This window comes from Leuciscus leuciscus, assembly GCF_965113295.1.
Source record: "Leuciscus leuciscus genome assembly, chromosome: 5".
NCBI lineage: Eukaryota > Metazoa > Chordata > Actinopteri > Cypriniformes > Leuciscidae > Leuciscus > Leuciscus leuciscus.
This window is the reverse complement of record NC_138729.1, coordinates 11188307-11207925: the sequence shown is the minus strand read 5'-3', so window position 1 is coordinate 11207925 and position 19619 is coordinate 11188307. Positions and strand designations below refer to the sequence as shown.

Below are 19619 nucleotides of genomic sequence, written 5' to 3'. Positions count from 1 at the left end.
ATAAGTCACAGCACATTTGAGATGAAAAAAAAAAAAATAGACAAATTTTCAAAGAAATACGATCGCAAAATTTCTGTCATGTTCATCCTGCCCTTGTACCTTTATTTTGTAATGTGGACTTTAATTAAGTTCACCCCTATCTGCAAACTATTGAAATAAAAAAAACAACACTTAAGTACAGATATGACGCAATGAAGCCTCGTTTACTAAACTCACGTGACTTTATAAGTTTGATACATGGTTTGAACCACTGAATAAAACAAAATATTCACAAAGGTTTAAAAGCTTAAGTTTCGAAAGCAGTGCACCACAAATTGTGAAATCTCCAAAACTATTTGTTGAGATTACATATCAATAACATTAGCAATAAAAACAGATAATCATGGTAAAAATAGCATTTTATCTCAAAATGATCTTAAAACTGTATTTTCAAGCTGTCTCCATTGATTCACAGATGATTACTCTATAAGTAAGGTTTTAAAAGAGATACGAACAGTATCTAAAACTGTGCTCAGATTTGCCAAGATAATGTCTCCAATGAAAATTGGGGTTTCAATATAATGAACTCAAACATTTCTTATTAACTTCTTCCCAGACCAAATTATCTGAGCTATGCTGTTCACATTCATTTTATATCTCTGCTCCTTACAGTGTTAATGATTGTCTCCGTTTCTAAGGAGAGACATCAGAGAAATAGTTGATACGCCAATGAAACATGACTGTGAACTCCAGCAACATCTGCAATAAAATTTCCCTTTGAAAAAATAAATAAAAACCCTTTGAGAAATGACTCTGAAAGATGGAGGCATGTCTTAAAAAGCCTCTGCTGTGATGAGAAGCACTTCACTTCTGTTATTTAAGTGCATAGTGACACAATGGCAACGCCCTATAATGCATTTTCTGTGTCTCTCTCTCAGCTTGGTATGACATAAATACAGACAAACGGTCTGACTCTGGCACAAGGATCCATTCTCTGCAGTGACTGGTACTTATGGAGCACTGCATGTTAGACGCCTCTCTGTCATCCTCTACCCCACCAGCGTCTAGTAACAGTCATTATTTTACATCTCAACACCACGACTGCATGCTTGAAAAGGACAAAACAAAAGTTGACTGTTTGCATAGCATTATGTATTATGTCATTTTAGGCACAGGTATTTCAGGAAGTTATTTTGTAGATTTGTTAATTGTTGTAAAAGGGGACATAACACACGCAGTTTCTGCCAATCTCATCTTAGGCTAATCTTGAGTACCAATAGAGTAGTATTGCATCCTTCATATCTCTGAAGAGACTTTAGTTTGATCAGATTTATAAAAGACAGATACGCTGTACCGAGTCTTTCCGAAAACAGCCGCGCTCCTGGAGGCGTGCCGTGCTGCTGACAGCTAACCCAAACTTGCTCTCGCTCTGGTGGATGTGCGTGCACGCTCTTCCGGGAGAAATGCCCATACAAGGAATTCCGCCCTTTATGACGTCATACAGGGCCATACTCGTAAAAAAATGTCCGAAAATTATACGAATGATAATCCAACTCTTTAACAGTATAAATAAGTCAGAATGCATGAAATAGCATTAGACATCCCCTTTACTGAATTTAATAATGTATGCATTTGTGGTGAACCAGTATGGGGTTTAACCAAGGGCGAACCAAACACAAATGAATCTTCCAGATGATTCGTTCAAACATAATTCTACGCAGAACTCAACACTCCAGACCCCAAATCAACAGTCTAATCTAGGGCCATAAATGGAGGGGGCTCCAGCCAGTCTGAGCTAACCAACTAAAACCTCCAACTAAGAACTTCATGGCCATGCAATCTTCAAAGAGATGAGATGTAAGTTTAGTCATGTGACGCATATTGTTCCAATAGATATTTATGTTTAAACTGGTATTGTGCCTGTTATGTGCTATTCACTTTCACACTTTTGCTAAAATGTGTTACTTTGCACACTCTTCATATCACAATCCTGCAAAGATGACAGAAAATATACTCACATTTTTTGTCCTGCTGCAATACATGAGAGCAGTTGTGTTTTAGACATATGGTGACTGAGTGGAACCTGGACTGCATGCTTGGAGTGAATGGTGAGGTATTTTGCTAAATAAAATTATCCTGTCAAAAGAATTGCGCGATAACTTTATTTATTTTTTCCATCTGTATCATCTCAGTGAGCTTTTGTAAGGGTTTACGCATGCGCAGTAAGGTGAATTGATCATTTTCAGGCATTTCAAAAGTTACTCAGCCACACTGAAATGCTGGGAAACACCTGAAAACGCTATGTGGACGGAGAGCGTTTTTAAATGAAAACTCCGGATTAATGTAGATGTAGCCCCAGTCAGCAGTGGTGAGAATTTACCAACAGTGGTTTGAGGACGGACAAAACACAAACCGGTGACAGGGTGTTGGGCGCCCAAGGCTCATCGATGCATAAGGGCAACAAAGGTTATCCCCTCTGGTCCAAGCCAAAAGAATTTACTGCATGGCAGTAAAATAATTTACTGCATTTTCATGATGGTTATGGGAGAAATGTTACCCCACAGTGCTTCACACTCTGCTGCGTAGCTTCACAATCAGTGTGCCTATAATGACCCCTGTCAATCGTCGAAAATGGCTACAATATTGAGCACATGAGCATTGGAACTGGACCTTGGAGAAGTAGAAGAAGGTCGCCTGGTCCGATGAGTCCCGTTTTCTTTTACATCACGTGGACGGCCGTGTCTGTGTGCGCCGTTTACCTGGGAAAGTAATGCCACCTGGATGCACTGTGGGAGGTCGACAAGCCGGTGGAGGGAGTGAGTTGATCTGGGCAATGTTCTGCAGGGAAACCTTGGGTCCGGCCATTCATGTGGATGTAACTGTAACACCTACCTAATCATTTTTGTAGACCAGGTACACCCATTCATGACAATGGTGTTTCTTGGTGGAAGTGGCCTCTTTCAGCAAGATAATGCACCCAGCCACACTTCACATATTGTTCATGAATGGTTTGAGGAACATGATGAAGTGTTCAAGGTGTTGCCCTGGGTTCCAAATTCTCTATCCAACTGAGCATCTGTGGGATGTGCTGGACTAACAAATTAAATCCACGACGGCTCCACCTCACAACCTACAGGACTTGAAGGAACTGCTGCAAACGTCTTGGTGCCAGATACCACAGCACACCTTCAGGGCTCTTGTGGAGTCCATGCCTCGGAGGCTCTGCGCTGTTTTGGCAGCAAATGGAGGACCAACAGCACATTGAGCAGTTGGTCATAATGCTTTTGGTTCATCTATGTATATATGAATGCACATGGACGCAACACTGTTGAAACTTAATTCATATTTTGCACAAAATTGACTTAAAGGATTAGTTCACCCCAAAATGAAAATTTCCTAATAATTTACTCACCCCAATGCCATCCAAGATATCCATGTCTTTCTTTCCTCAGTGGGAGAGAAATTATGTTTTTTGAGGAAAACATTTCTGGATTTTTCTTCTAACAATGGACTTCATTGGTTACCATCGTTTTTAAGTCCAAATCAATGCCGTTTCAAAAGTCTTTGAAGTGTTTAAACGGGCTGTACGCGATCACAGCTGAAGAAGAGGTTGTTATCTAGCGAAACGGTCATTTAATTTGTTTTTTTTATCATTTATAGACTTTTTACCTTCAATAGTTCGGATTTAAGTACTTGGAAAGAGGCGCAAAGCAAAGTTTGCGAGCTGGGTCACTGCTGAAACTCTCACACTACTCGACATCTGCAACAAGGTCAGAGCAAAGTACAAGCGAACACGATTGCCCTCGCACAAAATGACGTGGCAAAGCCTGCAGAACCAAGTGTCTGACGCATTCACACATGACGAAGAAGTGCATCTCGGCCACCTGCTTGAAGCGCTTGAGAACGCAGACAAGAAGAGAGAACATGGCAAAACCTGGAAGATCGTCAATCAGATCTCAGGTGACGACAATAAGGCCGACCCAAGCAAAGTAAAGAAACTCGATGGATCAATGCCCAAAGATAAAAACTATCTACTCAAAGGCTGGCGCGAGTACTTCGATTCACTGCTAAACAACAAAAACAAAAACGCAGATCAAACAGTCCACCCAGTTCCATCACCCGACTGTACTGACATCAAAACTGCTCAATTCAATCGATCCGAGATAGAGCAAGCAATCGAAGACCTAAAGCGCAACAAAGCGCCTGGACCAGACTACGCAATGACAGCTGAAGTGCTCAAAGACGGCGGCGATTTCATAGTCGACGAGCTGCTCTATATCTGTTAAATGGTCTACGAAAACCCACTCAATGGACATCGAATCTCATCATACCTCTGCCGAAGAAAGGAAACCGGCAGCTAATGACAAACTGACGCGGAATCACCCTGATATCAATTGCAGCAAAAGTGTACAATCGCATGATCTTAAATCGAATTCGTCTGCCTATCGACATTAGGCTCAGAAAGAACCAAGCAGGCTTCAGAACAGGCCGCAGTTGCATTCAGCAAGTTCATATTCTGCGACGAATAATGGATGGAGCATATGCACAAGATATCCCACTTTACATCACATTCATTGACTTCAAGAAGGCCTTCGATTCAATCGACAGAGAAATGATGTTCGCCATCCTCCGACACTACGGCATTCCAGCAAAGATCATTGATGCAATTCGGGTGTTGTACGATGACTCGAAAAGCCAAGTATACCTGCAAGGCCAGTGCTCCGAGCCATTCAAAATCACAGCAGGTGTACTTCAAGGTGATGTCTTAGCACCATTTCTATTCATCGTAGTCATCGACTATGTCTCAAAACTATCAGCTAACGAATTTGGATATCTTACACACAAAGGAAAGGATACAGACGGAAGTTACAGAACTTTACGCGCATCAACTCGCGTGCTAAGTCACAAAGTGAATGACCTAGCTTTTGCCGACGACATCGCCCTACTTGAAGGAAACGCAGAGCTACAACAAAAACAAGTCACCGCACTCAAAATACAAGCACGCCAAGTAGGCCTAGAGATAAATATCAACAAAACCGAGCAAATGCGCCTGAACATACAGAAAGATGCAACTCATGCTCCCGCACTCAAGATAGATGACCAAGAGGTAGCCATCGTAAATGACTTCAAATACCTAGGCGCCTACGTAGGATCAACAAACAAAGACGTCAATGTTCGAATCGGTTTAGCTTGGGTAGCATTTCACAAACTCAAATCCATCCTAAAAGCACCCAAGACCAAGATCAACTTCAAGATTCGACTCTTCAAAGCCGCTTGCATCTCCATCTTGCTTTATGGCTGCGAAACATGGATCCTCACTAAACATCTAGCGAATCGACTCGACGCATATGCAACAAACTGTTACCGCATCATGCTTGGTATAGACCAGAAGAACGATCATATCACAAATGAACATTTATACGAGACGGTTCAACAGGTGCCAATAAGCACAACTATATGCGATCGCCAGCTTAAGTTCACAGGCCACTGCATTCGCATGGCAGAAGACGAACCGGTCAAACGTTTCATCTTATATGAGTCACAGATCAAACCAACAAACAGGCGCGGGGCACCACGAACATCGTACCGTGAACAAATATCACGCCACATCACCGACAAAAGCATGATCACTCTCAGCGAAAAGGAAATCAGCGAGTTGGCAAAGAACCGGAAACAATGGAACTGTCTTTTTGCCGCGCCTAGGCAAAAGAAACGAAAGGAGGGAAACCTCTCGTCGACCTCTAGCCCAGCTCGACTGATGATTATGAGTTTGGATTGAGCTGATCAACAAACGGACAGGGAAAGGTTGAAAGGTCACGCCGGCGCCGGGCAGAATGGAATGGCGCCGCCCACTGTTTACAATGCGACCGTACGTAGGAGGATAGTTCAAATAGTATTGTTTGCTATTATATATAGTAATAGTATTCAGTGAATATGAATATGAATAGTATATGAATAACATTCTGATGAATAGGAATAGTAGTTCAAATAGTATTGCCGGCGTGACCTTTCAACGTGATGACGTAGTTCCCCGTCCGTTTGTTGATCAGCTCAATCCGAACTATTGAAGGTAAAAAGTCTATAAATTATATATTTTTTTAAAATGACCTATCGTTTCGCTAGATAACAACCTCTTCTTCAGCTGTGATCGCGTACAGCCCGTTTAAACACTTCAAAGACGTTTGAAACTGCATTGATTTGGACTTAAAAACGCGGGAAACCAATTAAGTCCATTGTTAGAAGAAAAATCCAGAAATGTTTTCCTCAAAAAACATAATTTCTCTCCCACTGAGGAAAGAAAGACATGGATATCTTGGATGGCATTGGGGTGAGTAAATTATTAGGAAATTTTCATTTTGGGGTGAACTAATCCTTTAAAATGTGACACACTTTTGTCAATAGGTCAATCATTCACAGATACTGGGTAATAAAGATAATCAAAATGGCTAACTACTGGCCATTTAATCATCTGGTCAATATATCTCCCAGTAGTGCGCATCACACTTCCTCAGATACTCAAAACATCTAATAGTATTCAAAAAACTATTATGTTACATAATAGATTTATTTCCCAAGGCAAGTTCACCATAGCTTTGCAGTGTACAAACAGGGTTACGTGAAAAGTGTACTGGATGAGTTGTGGTCATTCTAATTTAGGAGTACGTCTGTGTTTAACGAATGAACTGTGCAACTAAATCCAGTTTGAACTGATGTCACTGAGTAAATATGCGATCCTCTGATAGACTTTGGCTGGCATTATGTGTGTGTACGTGTGTGTGTGTGCGTGCGTACTGTGAGAAAAAGATCTGATTTGACTTGTGAAATGCACCAGAGCCAGTGAGGATCGGGCAATTACACATTTTTATTCCAAGATAAAGCAGAAAATCTTCAGGAAATTGAAGTAGCTGTTTTCAGTTTCAAGAACAAATTAAATAAATATAAAAGCATAAAAAATGTAATGTCTAATTACTTACTTCTAAGTACTTAATGAATATGACAAAGGATTATTACAGTTAACTAAAACCGTTCCTTAAAATAAACATTAACAGAAATAAAATAAAATATTGAAAAACCTTAAACTTTTTTTATTTCAGCTAGTTGCCAAGGAAACATTTCTCATTTTCATTTAGTTTAACTTGATGCACTAAAATAACTATAACTGAAATAAAATGAATAAAAACTATATTAAAAAGCAAAACAAAAATGGCACTTTACAATAAGGTCCCAGTTAACATTAGTTTATGCATTGACTAACTTTAACTGACAATGAGCAATGCATGTGTTACAGTATTTATTGATCTTTGTTAATGTTAATTAATACAAATAAATTGTTCATTGTTAGTTCATGTTAGCTAAGGTCAATTAAAAATATTAACAGAAAACAACTATTTGTTTTAATAATGTATTAATAAATGTTGAAATTAACATTAACAAAGATTAATAAATGCTTCAGAAGTATTTTGCAATGTAAGTTCATGTTAACTAATGCTAACAAATGAAACCTTGTAACGTGTTACCACAAAAAGTAATATAAATGACAAAACACAACAATAATAGTACTAAAACTTAACATGAATACTGAAAGTATACAAATAAAAAATAGTTCAAACTATAATAGTTTCACTCATATAACATGGTATATGAACTCTTTGACATGAACAGTAGATTTAATTTTCATTCACATATCATTCTTTTTGCTCAATCTAACTTTCTCATCTTGCACTCCACATGCTTAATCATTGCTAATGTTTGCCCTTGAAACTCAAGGTAAAACCTGAAAAGTGATATTTCTGCGCCAGATTGCACCGAACGGATTTCCTATCCAAAACACTCCAACCGCCCCCACAGCCACTAAAAAGCTTATTACAGATAGTCCCGCCCCAAACTCATGCTATTAGTTGAGCCAGAAGTTCACATTTCAGACTGCTCAAGAGAGAGCTTACACTCTACATAGAAGTCAACAAATGACTTGTAGTTGTTTCATCATATTAAACAGAGTAGAAGAAAAGAATTTCGACATCAAGAAACGTCTAAAGGTGCAGTAAGCGATTTCTGAGAAACACTGTTAAAAGTGGATCAGACTGAGCACCACAACACACCTGTAGCCAATCAGCAGTAGGGGGCATTTACACTCAAAATGGGGGAGGAGAGAGTGAGCAAGAGGGAGATTTGAAGAAAGACTGTAGAAAGAGAGATGTCTGAGAGACATTACAAAAGAGAAAAGGTCAGAGGAATACCACTGGAAAGGAAGGGGTATGATCAGACAAGAGCTTTAGGACCCGAATTAATATTAGAAAAAGCTTTCCAGCGCTGGAGAGAGCCAAGCAGGAAAACCTGAAAACGGATGCCAAGGTTGTGTTGCTTCTGCTCCATACGTGAGTAACATTGGTTTTGCTATGTTTCACAGAACCAAGATCTGCTGTTATTTGAATGTTAGCTATATAGTAACAGGACAGTTTTCAGTGTCATTGTTTGTCTTGCTTGTACACTTGCTTAGTGATGGGGACGAGACCGCCTATGCCGAGTCCGAGTCAAGACCGAGTCTTTGAAGGGTCGAGTCCGAGTCGAGACCGAGTCCGTTGGTTTTCAAATTTAGTCGAGTCCGAGTCAAGACCGAGTCTTTGAAGGGTCGAGTCCGAGTCGAGACCGAGTCCATTGGTTTTCAAATTCAGTCGAGTCCGAGCGACTCAAAACGGGGGTTGGAGGTAACGAAAAAATAAATAAAAAATTACACTGCCTATGTAGCTTCTCTGCAGGGGCGGCGCCAGAGAATTTTTAACGCATGTGCTGAGGAGGTGCTAGATCATTGACAGGGGGAGCTGCGCAAAACTTGGCCACTAAATATTGAATATTCAATTATGATTATTAAATTATTATGAATTATGAATTATTATTAAAAGATGTAGGCTATTATTATTAATAATAATGTTATTTCAACTTAATATCTCGTTATTTCGACATAATATGTGTGCGTGCAACAAGCAAGATGTACATTTGTAAATCCGGTGACGCGTACATGATTTTTATTAATAAACTAGTGTTTTCTGACAGTGTCGGCTGTAAAGATGAAGTTGACGATCGCCATAGGCTATCCGTAGTGAACGCGCCTATAGAGAGAAATGCACATAATGGATTACATAATCAGAGAGTAGCCTTTTTCTTTTTTCGTTTTGAATTATTTCGTTTAAAGACATTTCAAGCTTTGTGTATTTGATGTATTTCTCATGTCTGTGAGAGGCATACACTGAGTTTCGTTAAGTTAGGATGAGATATGCGCTCCAGTTAACGTGCAATGCAAGAGACCGCGCAGACGCCTCCATGATTATATTGTCTGTTATATTTGCTTCTTATTCATTAAATCCAGGCAATTGGTTGATGAAAAATTGATACAAATTAAGATACAATTTATACAAAACGAAATTCACTTTAAAGAAAGGCTTTTTACAAAACAAAACTTAATGAAGTGGTCAAAATCTTGTCTGACCCACTCCATGTCTCATATTGCGCATCCTATCTTACTCGTGCTGTTCACTTTTCATAATCAACATAAATGGAAAAGAAATAACATTATAATATTTTAACAAATATGAAACGTTCTTATTTAATGGCTACAACAGTATAGTACGCCTACAGACTCTCTATTTGTACAAATTGCTGCACATTCATTTAATTCTGAATTTTGCACACACAAGTTGAAAGGCATTTGTTCAAATCAAGTTCACGGATAATTGTGCATGCATTTATTAATCATTATGATACTAAAATCATAACAAAGTAGGCTATGCTATGTACAAAAAATCAGATGAGCCCAGAATATGAACGCAATTACACGTTAAGCATTTTCCTACCATAGAAAACCATTATAAGAACGCTTAATGTGGCTTAATGCAAATTAGAATGTCCCCTTATTATGTCGAAATAACAAGATATTATGTCGAAATAACAATTCAATGTAATGCAAATGCAAACACAAGATTTTTGTAGAACTTTTTATTTGCTCTGCATGTCCTAACTATGATTAAAAAAGTCAGGGTGGGCTTAACATTTTGATGACAGCTTCAGCTTGCGACAGCTTGATCGCAACTTCAATGGCGAATAAAGACTAACCAGACAAATAAAAACATTGAACACTACACAAACAATCATTTTATTTTTTTCATTTAGGCAATTAATTTTCCATAGTGACACAGGAGGTGCCGGATCCAATAAAAAAGGTTCCGGATCCAACGTCGGAGGTGATGGAACATGTTCCGGCGTGTTCCGGCTCAAATTAAGCCCTCTGCCTATTTTTATAAACTGCTTCAACAGTGCTGCTCTGTCATCAACATGTTAAGCCCACCCTGACTTTTTTAATCATAGTTAGGACATGCAGAGCAAATACAATTTTTCTAGTGGTATGTATTCTAGTGGACTAGTGATGGGGACGAGACCGCCTATGCCGAGTCCGAGTCAAGACCGAGTCTTTGAAGGGTCGAGTCCGAGTCAAGACCGAGTCTTTGAAGGGTCGAGTCCGAGGCGAGTCCGAGAAAGCAGAAATCGGTCTCGAGTCCGGACTCTCGAGTCCGAGACCGGACTCGAGTACTACATCAGCTTGTATACATTCTTGTTTTCATTTTTGTTCTTGTCAATCATTCATCATCTTTGCATTATTTTGCTTTGATTCAGCTATGATAAAGAGACATCCTTTCTTGCATTGCGTGTTCGTGCATTTTGGAGATGGAGCAATAAAGGGAGAGACTGATTTCAAATATCTCAATAATTCCTCAGAAATCGCTTACAAACCAGTTGGTGTCACTGACACCAATCACAACACCATGTTTACACAAGGAAAGGTACATCTCTTACCTGCTATCTTCATATTCATGTGAGCATCCAGTAACAAGTTCTCAGCCTTCAGGTCTCTGTGAACAATATTGCGTTCGTGGCAGTACTCCACCGCTGAGAGGATCTGCCAGAACTTCCTCCTCGCATCCATCTCGCTGAGCCGCCCGCGGCTGGCCAGGTAGTCTGTGTTGCCAGACAGGGATCAGGTGTTATTGGGTCGTCATCTGCACATCCAGGCAACATGTCACAGTCATGAATTTTTCATGAAAATGGTATGCAGATTCTGACAATGAGCAGGGAAAGGGCAGGGGAACATCTGTTTAACAGGACTGGTCATAGTAGTCCTGATTAAATACTGTATTGGACTTGACAAAAATACAGCAGCGAACAAAATCTATTTAAAGTTGAACAGCTGGGGTTCATCACAGTCATTTGAAATAAATTGAAATGCAAGTAATTTACTTCAAATTAAATTATTTTTATTTTATAATGTTGGTAGTTTGTTGTGCCAAAATCAATTCATGTTCAGTTTCAGATTTAAACTCGCATTTCTGACTTTTTTCTTTCAATTCAGACTTTTTTCTCAGAATTGTGGGATATAAACTCTCAATTGTGGGTTAAAAAGTCCAATTCTAAAGAAAAAATACTTTTTTTCCCTCATAAATGCGAGTTTATATCTCACAATTCTGACTTTCTTTTCTCCGAATTTTGTAATATAAACTCGCAATTATGGGTTATAAAGTAAGATATAAACTAGCAATTGTGAGTTATAAAGTCGGAATTGTGAGATATATATTCTGAATTTTCTTCTCAGAATTGCGAGTTTATATCTTGCAATTCTGAATTTATAACGTAATTGAGCATTATAAAATATTTCTATTATTTTATAATATTATATATTATATATTTTATAATATTATATATTATAATATTTTTTATTCTGTGGCATAGACAAGCTTCCATACTTTTGTCATTTACATTTTTTTAATTTTTTTTTTATTTATATTCAGCTTTCATTTATTTTTATTTCAGTTTTAGTAATTGTAGTACTTCAACTTATTTTATTTTAGTTAGTTGTCAAGGAAACATTTCTAATTATTGTTTAGGTTTCCCCGTATAGTATTTGTATCAATACTATATATTTTATTTCAGCTTTGTTTCACTGAATGCAAACCATTTTGAACAGTTAACAAAAATAACACTGGTTCAGATATGTTTCTGAAAGGTACTGTATGTTTTCATCTTTTTTTCTCAAATGATTAAGGGAAATTTATTTCCACAAACAAAGACCCCTTTTATAACACATTATTTTCTCATGTCCTTTTTCATGCATCACAGGTGTTTGTGTAATAATACCTTCTGCTATGTCAGAGTGACGTGAATATGCAACCACCAGCTTTTCATGAATTTCAAATCCAACGAAAACAACCTGTATATTCATTCCCTCCTAAAACAAAAAACCTGCCTGTCATCCACAGCTGACCACACATTCAAAAGAGGACCTGATTGTCAGCCATGCCTGCTTGAAATGCGAGTCGAGCACTGATAAAACAGCAGTCCTCTGAGTTAATCAGTTGACAAGGGCATGGAGATGCCAGTTGCATGCGTATGCATGTGTGCGTCATACGGGCCATGTAGGAGACTTCAAAGGGTGTGCTGTGCATGCGAATGCGAGGCAGTGTGCAGCACGAGTAGGATGGTACGATATTGAGTTGACAGATGGCTTCACATCCCCATGGATTGACTATATGACAACATATCATTTGCACCCAGCAGGTAGGATAAGGAAATTTAACATTAATCTATATCATACCACACATGATATTTTAACCCAACAAAAATGGAACATCCAAAATGGAGGGAAATATGAACGAAAATGACTGGGCAGATCAAACATAAAAAATACAGATATGATTCAAGTGAAAAGGAGGTGAGCAAACAGCAGACAAAAGTAAAAAAAAAAAAAAATTAAGTGATGTACAGCAGCATTAAGGGCACTCTGACCTAAAAAAAAAACACCCTACCTGTATGAATGTACTCTGATGTATTCTAAAGTTAAAAGGATAGTTCACCCAAAAATGAACACAAAAGAAGATATTTTGAAGAAAATGGGTAACGAAACAGTTGATGGACCCCACTGAATTCCATGGTATGGAAAAACAGATACTGTATGTCAATGGGGCCCATCAACTGTTCGGTTACCAACATTCTTCAAAATATCTTCTTTTGTATTCAGCAGAAGAAGGAAATTCAAACAGGCTTGGAACAACTTGAGGGTGAATTTTCATATTTGGGTGAACCGTCCCTTTAAGTCTCTGTTAAACTGCCTCCTTGCTGTTATTACTTACCTTTAACTTATAACATTACAGAATTGAACTCAATATAAACTAAAAACCTTATTGTCAATCCATGAATAACGCTTTTTCAGTTATGAACGTGCTTGTTTAGATGGGCCTTTTTTACCATAAAGTACAGAACGCTAAATTGTATATGCTACTCAAGATTATGTTATGAGTTATGAGTGAGTTCCTACCTATATCTATAAATGGTCACCATGATTTTGCCAAGTAAGACATGTTCCTGGATCAACATATTTTGTTGACCCTGGAACAACATTCTTTGTCAGAAAATGTACTCCTAACCCTGTCCCTACCCCTAAACCTGCCCATAAATTATCCCTAAAATCAGAGGGAAATAATATGTAAATAAAAGCACCTAACCCTGGTTGTAAGTCTAAACTTGACATAAACTCTAAACTTGTCCCTCAAATCTGATTGGCTGATTGGAATGTTGTTCCAGGATCAACAAAAATGTAGATCAAGAACATCCATCTATAAATAAAGGCTTTAGATAACATGAAATTGAACATAAATACATCCTAATTGATAATAAAAACATCCTTTTATGTCAACAAAAGATTCTGGAAAAAAGTTACTTATTTTACTTATTATTTTACTTATTCTACTTATTTTGACATGACACATTGACATTTCCGCTGGGAAACAGTATTCCTCACCATATGTGTCAAATGATGTTTCTGCCGGTGGGTGCCCACAGTCCATACAATTAATTATACTTGTGTATTTTTCTCTGTGCGATGGTGCGCTTGATGAATTCATTACACAAAAGTTATTTGTGTCTCGCAAAGAGGAACACACGGACAGCAAATAACGGTAGAATTGTGTGTATTGTGACCCGCCGGGACCCGATGTGAGATCCACCTATCAGAGATTCCAACATTCAGGTCTTTTCAGAGATACCAAATGTTTGGAGGTTTCACCATGACAACAACTTCTCCTTGGTCTCTAAAAATGACTGACACTACTTTAGTGATCAAATTTAGCACTCTTATGGAAATATTATTATATTTTGGAATTATCATTTAAATCTGACTATTTTTCAAATTGTTTATCATAAATCAACATCTCAGGAAAATGTTATGGGGTTTCTAATCAAAATATAACTTTCTGTTACAAAACAGGGCATTGATTTCATACATGGACTTAAATAACAGGACTTAAATCATGTTTATCAGGTATTTTGGGAGATACACAACAAATTAATAGGAAAATAAATTATATATCATTATTTCTATGAAATATTAAATATTGCCAATTATAACTCCCATTATTACACTTCTTTGGATATAAATACATTGTATTGAATGGGATTACCCATTTATAGCCATTTTACCCACATATTGCATAACCTAAAATGGTATATATTTTTTTGGCTTCTCAGGAGAATATTCTAATTAAATTCATATATTGTACACTGCAGAAAGAGTATGTTATTGTAAACATAGCGTCACTGCATAGATTTAGTGCTGACTCTCGCAGTACGTGCGCTAAGAACAAAGTACGCATGTTGTCAAATATGAGGAGTATATTAACACAACTGAAGACGTACTGACAAAATCATAAGGATGTCTCTGTAAATTATTATCTTATTCCTCTTCTTTGGCAGCAGCTGTCATATCATATTCTCTCTCTTGCTTTGTCAAAAGGCAACCTTTTGCCCCTTAATGAGGCTATAAATCTCATTCACTGTCTTTCAAGTATGACTGTAGCTTTACTGCATGGGGCTGTTATGGGTGAGATGATTGTTTCTTTGGTCACGTAGCTCTCATCTAAAACACCAGGACCTTTTTCCATTACAGGTGCCATCAGAGGACAAAAAATAGCTTCTGCTCAGCTCATCCATTAGCTTTAAGTGAGTGAATCAGTGTATAGATGGATGAAATATGCAGAAATGTGGTTTGACCATCTCAATCCACTGCAGGCATGCATTCACTGCACATGCAATACTTTACAGTGTGGGGTGAATATATGGATCACAATGAAATAGTGTTTGTCTGCACATATAATGAAACGGACACACTCACCAAATATCTCTCCATTTCTGGCATATTCTGTGACTAGATAGAGCATGTTTTTGGTCTCCATGACCTAATGAAAGAGAAGAGACGTGATTCTTATCCATTGCATGAATGTGGAATGCTATGGCAATGCAATTCATATCACAAAAACCTCAAATCACAAGTGCACAGATGGACAGCATTTCCACCTGTCACTATAATGTTCACACATTTTAGATACATAGGTGTAATATTTCTGTAAGCTATCTTTCTCTACACTGCTGTCCTATCTCTGAGAGCACTAGTACCATTGCATTAACATTCCTTCTGAAGTACATTGGAGTAAAATCAATGTAAATATATTGTCATAAAATGTTTTAACCATTTCTGTTCCTCATGATGTTAAAAAGCTTTTGAGTTTGAGACTTTTTTGAGAGGAAAAAAAATCTAGACAAATACAATCTATACAATAACAAATAATACAATAAATAAATACAATAATGAAAATGTAAAAGTTGTGTAAAATAAATAATTTGTCTATCAATTATTTGATAGATTAGAAATAATGATTTCTATTATGTATTCATTAATTATATTAATGATAATAATAATAATAATAATAATAATGAGTATTATTATCCACTGGTGTTGTTTCATAGTTTAATTGACATTATTTATTTTATTTTATCTATTTTTTTATATTATTATTATTATTATTATTATTGAAAAAATAAGCAAAAACAAACAAATAATACGCTATAAAATAAATAATAACAGTCAACAAAACTATGAAACAAAACCAGTGGATAATAATAATAAAAATGATTATTATTATTCAATAAAAATAATTATACTTTAAATGAATAAATGTCAACAACAATATGAAACAACACCAGTAGATAATAATAATAATAATAATATTTATTATTATTATTATCATCATTATCCACTGGCATTAGAAATAACAAAGTAGTTGTGTCCAAAACATTGACTAGTACTGTATATCAGTGTACCATTGTATCTACTACCATACTTGTACCATGATATCACAACATAATCTTATTTTTTGTAAGGGAATGTTTCTTCATTTCATAGAACTATTTTTGCCTGGTTGTGACGTCAAGTGTTGAACTAATGACCATGTGGGCATTTGGTAGATTTCTATAGGTTACTGATATTCCCAGTTGACTCTGCCAAAGGAACCGTGAGCAGTTTTTTTTTTTTAGAAAGCTCTATGTATAATAACAGACAGACAAATCACAATATGACCACTGTCATGATTGGACTGCTGCTGATGCTGTATTTGTGTTGTGTAACTGTTGATACTGCATCAGCATCCAGGCCCAGAGTGACCTAAAAATCTTACATAACATGACAAGACTAACCCTATAAAGCTCCCAGCCGAAACCACTGGATTCAACAGGCCTTATTCTCTAGAAAAATCTCATGGAACAAATGCTAATACAGGTAAGAAACAAAAATAGCTGGGCAGCTGATGGGTTATTATCAAAAATGTATTATACACACAATATTCACACGCATGGTCATGCAGTACCTGGTAAAGCTTGATGATGTGAGGATGGTCCAGCAGCTTCATGATCTCCACCTCCCTGTAGATCTTCTCTAGGTTCACCGCATCTAGCTGGGTCTTGTCTATGATCTTAATGGCCACCTGCAATTCAGCAAATGTAAATGTTATGTCTATTGGGCTTTTATTTTGAAGCCACTGATGCATGAATTATTTATAGTTTCCAGAAAAATAAAGGATTAGTCACCGAGTTGCACCACAACAATACAATGAAACAGTCATAATTTTGGACCAATTAGCTTAAAAAAAATTAAAAGACCACTAAGGTATGACATTTGAGTATATGACTTAACTGTAATAAAGTTGATGTTTTTTTGTGGAAGATTTCAAACTAGCATAAAAGCATTGCTCACAGACTGCTTCCTGTCTCATGTCTTTACAGCATCTTTTAAAAAATCATGCAACTGCAACTGGATATACAGCTGTTCCACTTTTGCTTCTAAGTGAGAAATGGTGGGAGTCTGCACTTGTTTGGTTTTATCTGAATTGATCTTGACTGCAGTCACTCTAAAACTCAAGTTCAGTGCAAACTGACCCTGGCACAGCAACAATGTAATACTAATCTAAACAGACGAGACATAAGGGCAGATCCGATTATTTACAGAAAATACAAATCAAGCAATGAAAATTTTAGTTTATTTAAAGTAAATAAATAAATGTATTTAAAACAGTGACCTGAACATGCAAAAATATGTTTTTATACTTATGATTTGCCACTGTGCCCTACATATCAAAGGTCACGGTTGTTGTTTTTTTTGGATCTATTAAGCTATTCAAAAATATATTTTAAAACGTAGCCTAATGCATGAGACAAAAATCAGAGGACCCCTTTAGAGCCTGTTTTATTTCACAAAAAACTTTTAATTTAAATAATTCTTAATTAAAATGCACACACACACACACACACACACACACACACGTACATTATGCACACACACGTAAATTATGCACACACACACACACACACACACGTGTACTCAAGATGTAAGTCATTGTAGAAGTAACATTTTTGTCTTGTACAATATGGTATAAACGTTTTTCAAAACTGTTTGAAAACCAACATGAGTAGCTACATTACAAATATTAGAACTTGGCACATGTTTGACAAAAACTGCATTTTTAAAATGATATATATTTTTCATCTCGCTGATCCCATTTGTCACAGACCAAAATACAACTTACAAAATATTTAGTTTTAACAATGATGGGCTACACTCTTTCTCTTTCTTACAACACAGATAAAAGTGTAAATGTAAGTTGTTTCCAATGCACATTAGCGCATGCACACTGAAAACACTAGTGTGTGTGCGTATATTAGGCTACTCACCTCAGATTTTGTGATGCGATGTCTCGCCAGCTTCACAACTGCAAAATTGCCTTTTCCCAGCGTGCGCTCAATATCATAAAATCCCACGCGAACCGGTGCCCGCTGCGACGGCTTTTGGTCCTGGGCGGCCATGACCATAGTTTTCTAGTGAACTACTGGATAAAGATGTGTGTGTGGATGGTTTGACCACCTTCACCTGCTCTTACAAAGCAATTGAAGTGGCGGGTATGATTTCTAATGCCAAAGCTAAAATGCAAATGGGGCATATGGGTGGCAAGGGCTCCTGCACATTTCTTCGTTCCCAGATCAGGGCTCTACATGACTGAAATGAGACTGAAATGAGAGCGCATTCCGCTCTGATGCGCGGAATGATGTTCTGGCGCTCGACATGCATTGACGTCAGTGCAGAAGGGATTTTATAAAGGGGCGGATCTCACAAAGCGGCTTCAATGTCCGTCGCGGCATGTCACCAAGACAACCTTATCCACTGTGTACGTCAATCTCAAATCAAATTGCGATCTCTACTAACACTTCAACTCGGTTGCGTACATTTGACCTTCAACAAATTAAATGCATTTTATGGTTTACATTTATGAAAACCATCATCTTCTTCAACATAAATAGTTGCGCCGACAAGTACGCATTTTAATTCATTTGTGCAGCATACGTTTTTCATAGAGGTCTGGTTTTGCTCAATGCGTGCAAAAAACAACTGTCATAGATAAAAATAAATAAATGAATGAATGAATCACATGGATAGAGATGCTTTCTCTGTGCTTGAAATGCAGCTGACATCATTATATTGCTTCATATTTAGAATTTGTTAAGTGTTTAACACCGCAGTATAGAAAAAGGAACCCTAATCTATTATGTATACCAAATGGCTTTGCGATTTTTGCAATACAACTTTGAATCTACATTTGGGTATCTATATTAGATAGAATTATGTTGATTTTTTTTTCCATTTAAAAATATAATTGTTTTAAAATATATTAAATATATTAGGTCTATATATGATATAAAATAAAATTTAGAATTTAATTTAAATAAAAATATTTGTAAATGTATTAAAACATCTGTAGATATTCGCTCACCTGACTCTTGGGCATGTTGTCAGATAGCGACCCCTGCTGTCAGAAAAGGCTTCTGCTGTTATGTTCTCTTTTTTTTCTGTTTTTTTATGTTTATATTCAGTGAGCATATCTGCAATGTATTGAGGTCCTAGGCCATTGAATGATTTATATACCAGTAATAATACCTTAAAATCAATCCTAAATCTAACTGGGAGCCAATGTAAAGACCTGAGGACTGGTGTGATATGTTCATATTTCCTGGTTCTGCTCAGAATCGGCAGCGTTCTGTATGAGCTGCAACTGTCTTATGGTCTTTTTGGGAAGGCCAGTGAGGAGTCCATTACAATAATCCACCCTGCTGGTGATGAAAGCATGCACAAGTTTTGTCTGGAAACAAAGCATCTAATTCTTGAAATATTTTTGAGATGATAGTATGCTGATTTAGTTATTGCTTTGACATGACTACTGAAA

At 37.1% G+C, this 19619-nt stretch overlaps 1 protein-coding gene across 6 annotated transcripts in view; it reads right to left on the bottom strand.

Annotated features, from left to right (window-relative positions):
- The window catches only part of sik2a (salt-inducible kinase 2a), a 51237-nt gene extending 31996 nt beyond the window's left edge, over positions 1–19241 (bottom strand). For 2 of the 6 annotated variants that reach the window (XR_014206140.1, XM_082170092.1), the window contains exons 1-4: positions 18076–19241; positions 16716–16832; positions 15188–15251; positions 10825–10986 (exon numbers count right to left, since the gene is read on the bottom strand). Coding sequence is in view for 5 of the 6 variants with exons in the window: in XM_082170092.1 (XP_082026218.1) it covers positions 10825–10986; positions 15188–15251; positions 16716–16832; positions 18076–18213 (481 nt within the window). In the remaining variant the exon portion in view is untranslated. Of the gene's footprint in view, positions 1–10824; positions 11028–12159; positions 12247–15187; positions 15252–16715; positions 16833–18075 lie in introns of those variants that run through there. The other 4 variants (XM_082170094.1, XM_082170096.1, XM_082170093.1 and 1 more) reach the window with 4 other exon arrangements.
- Between the last annotated feature and the right edge of the window lie 378 nt (positions 19242–19619).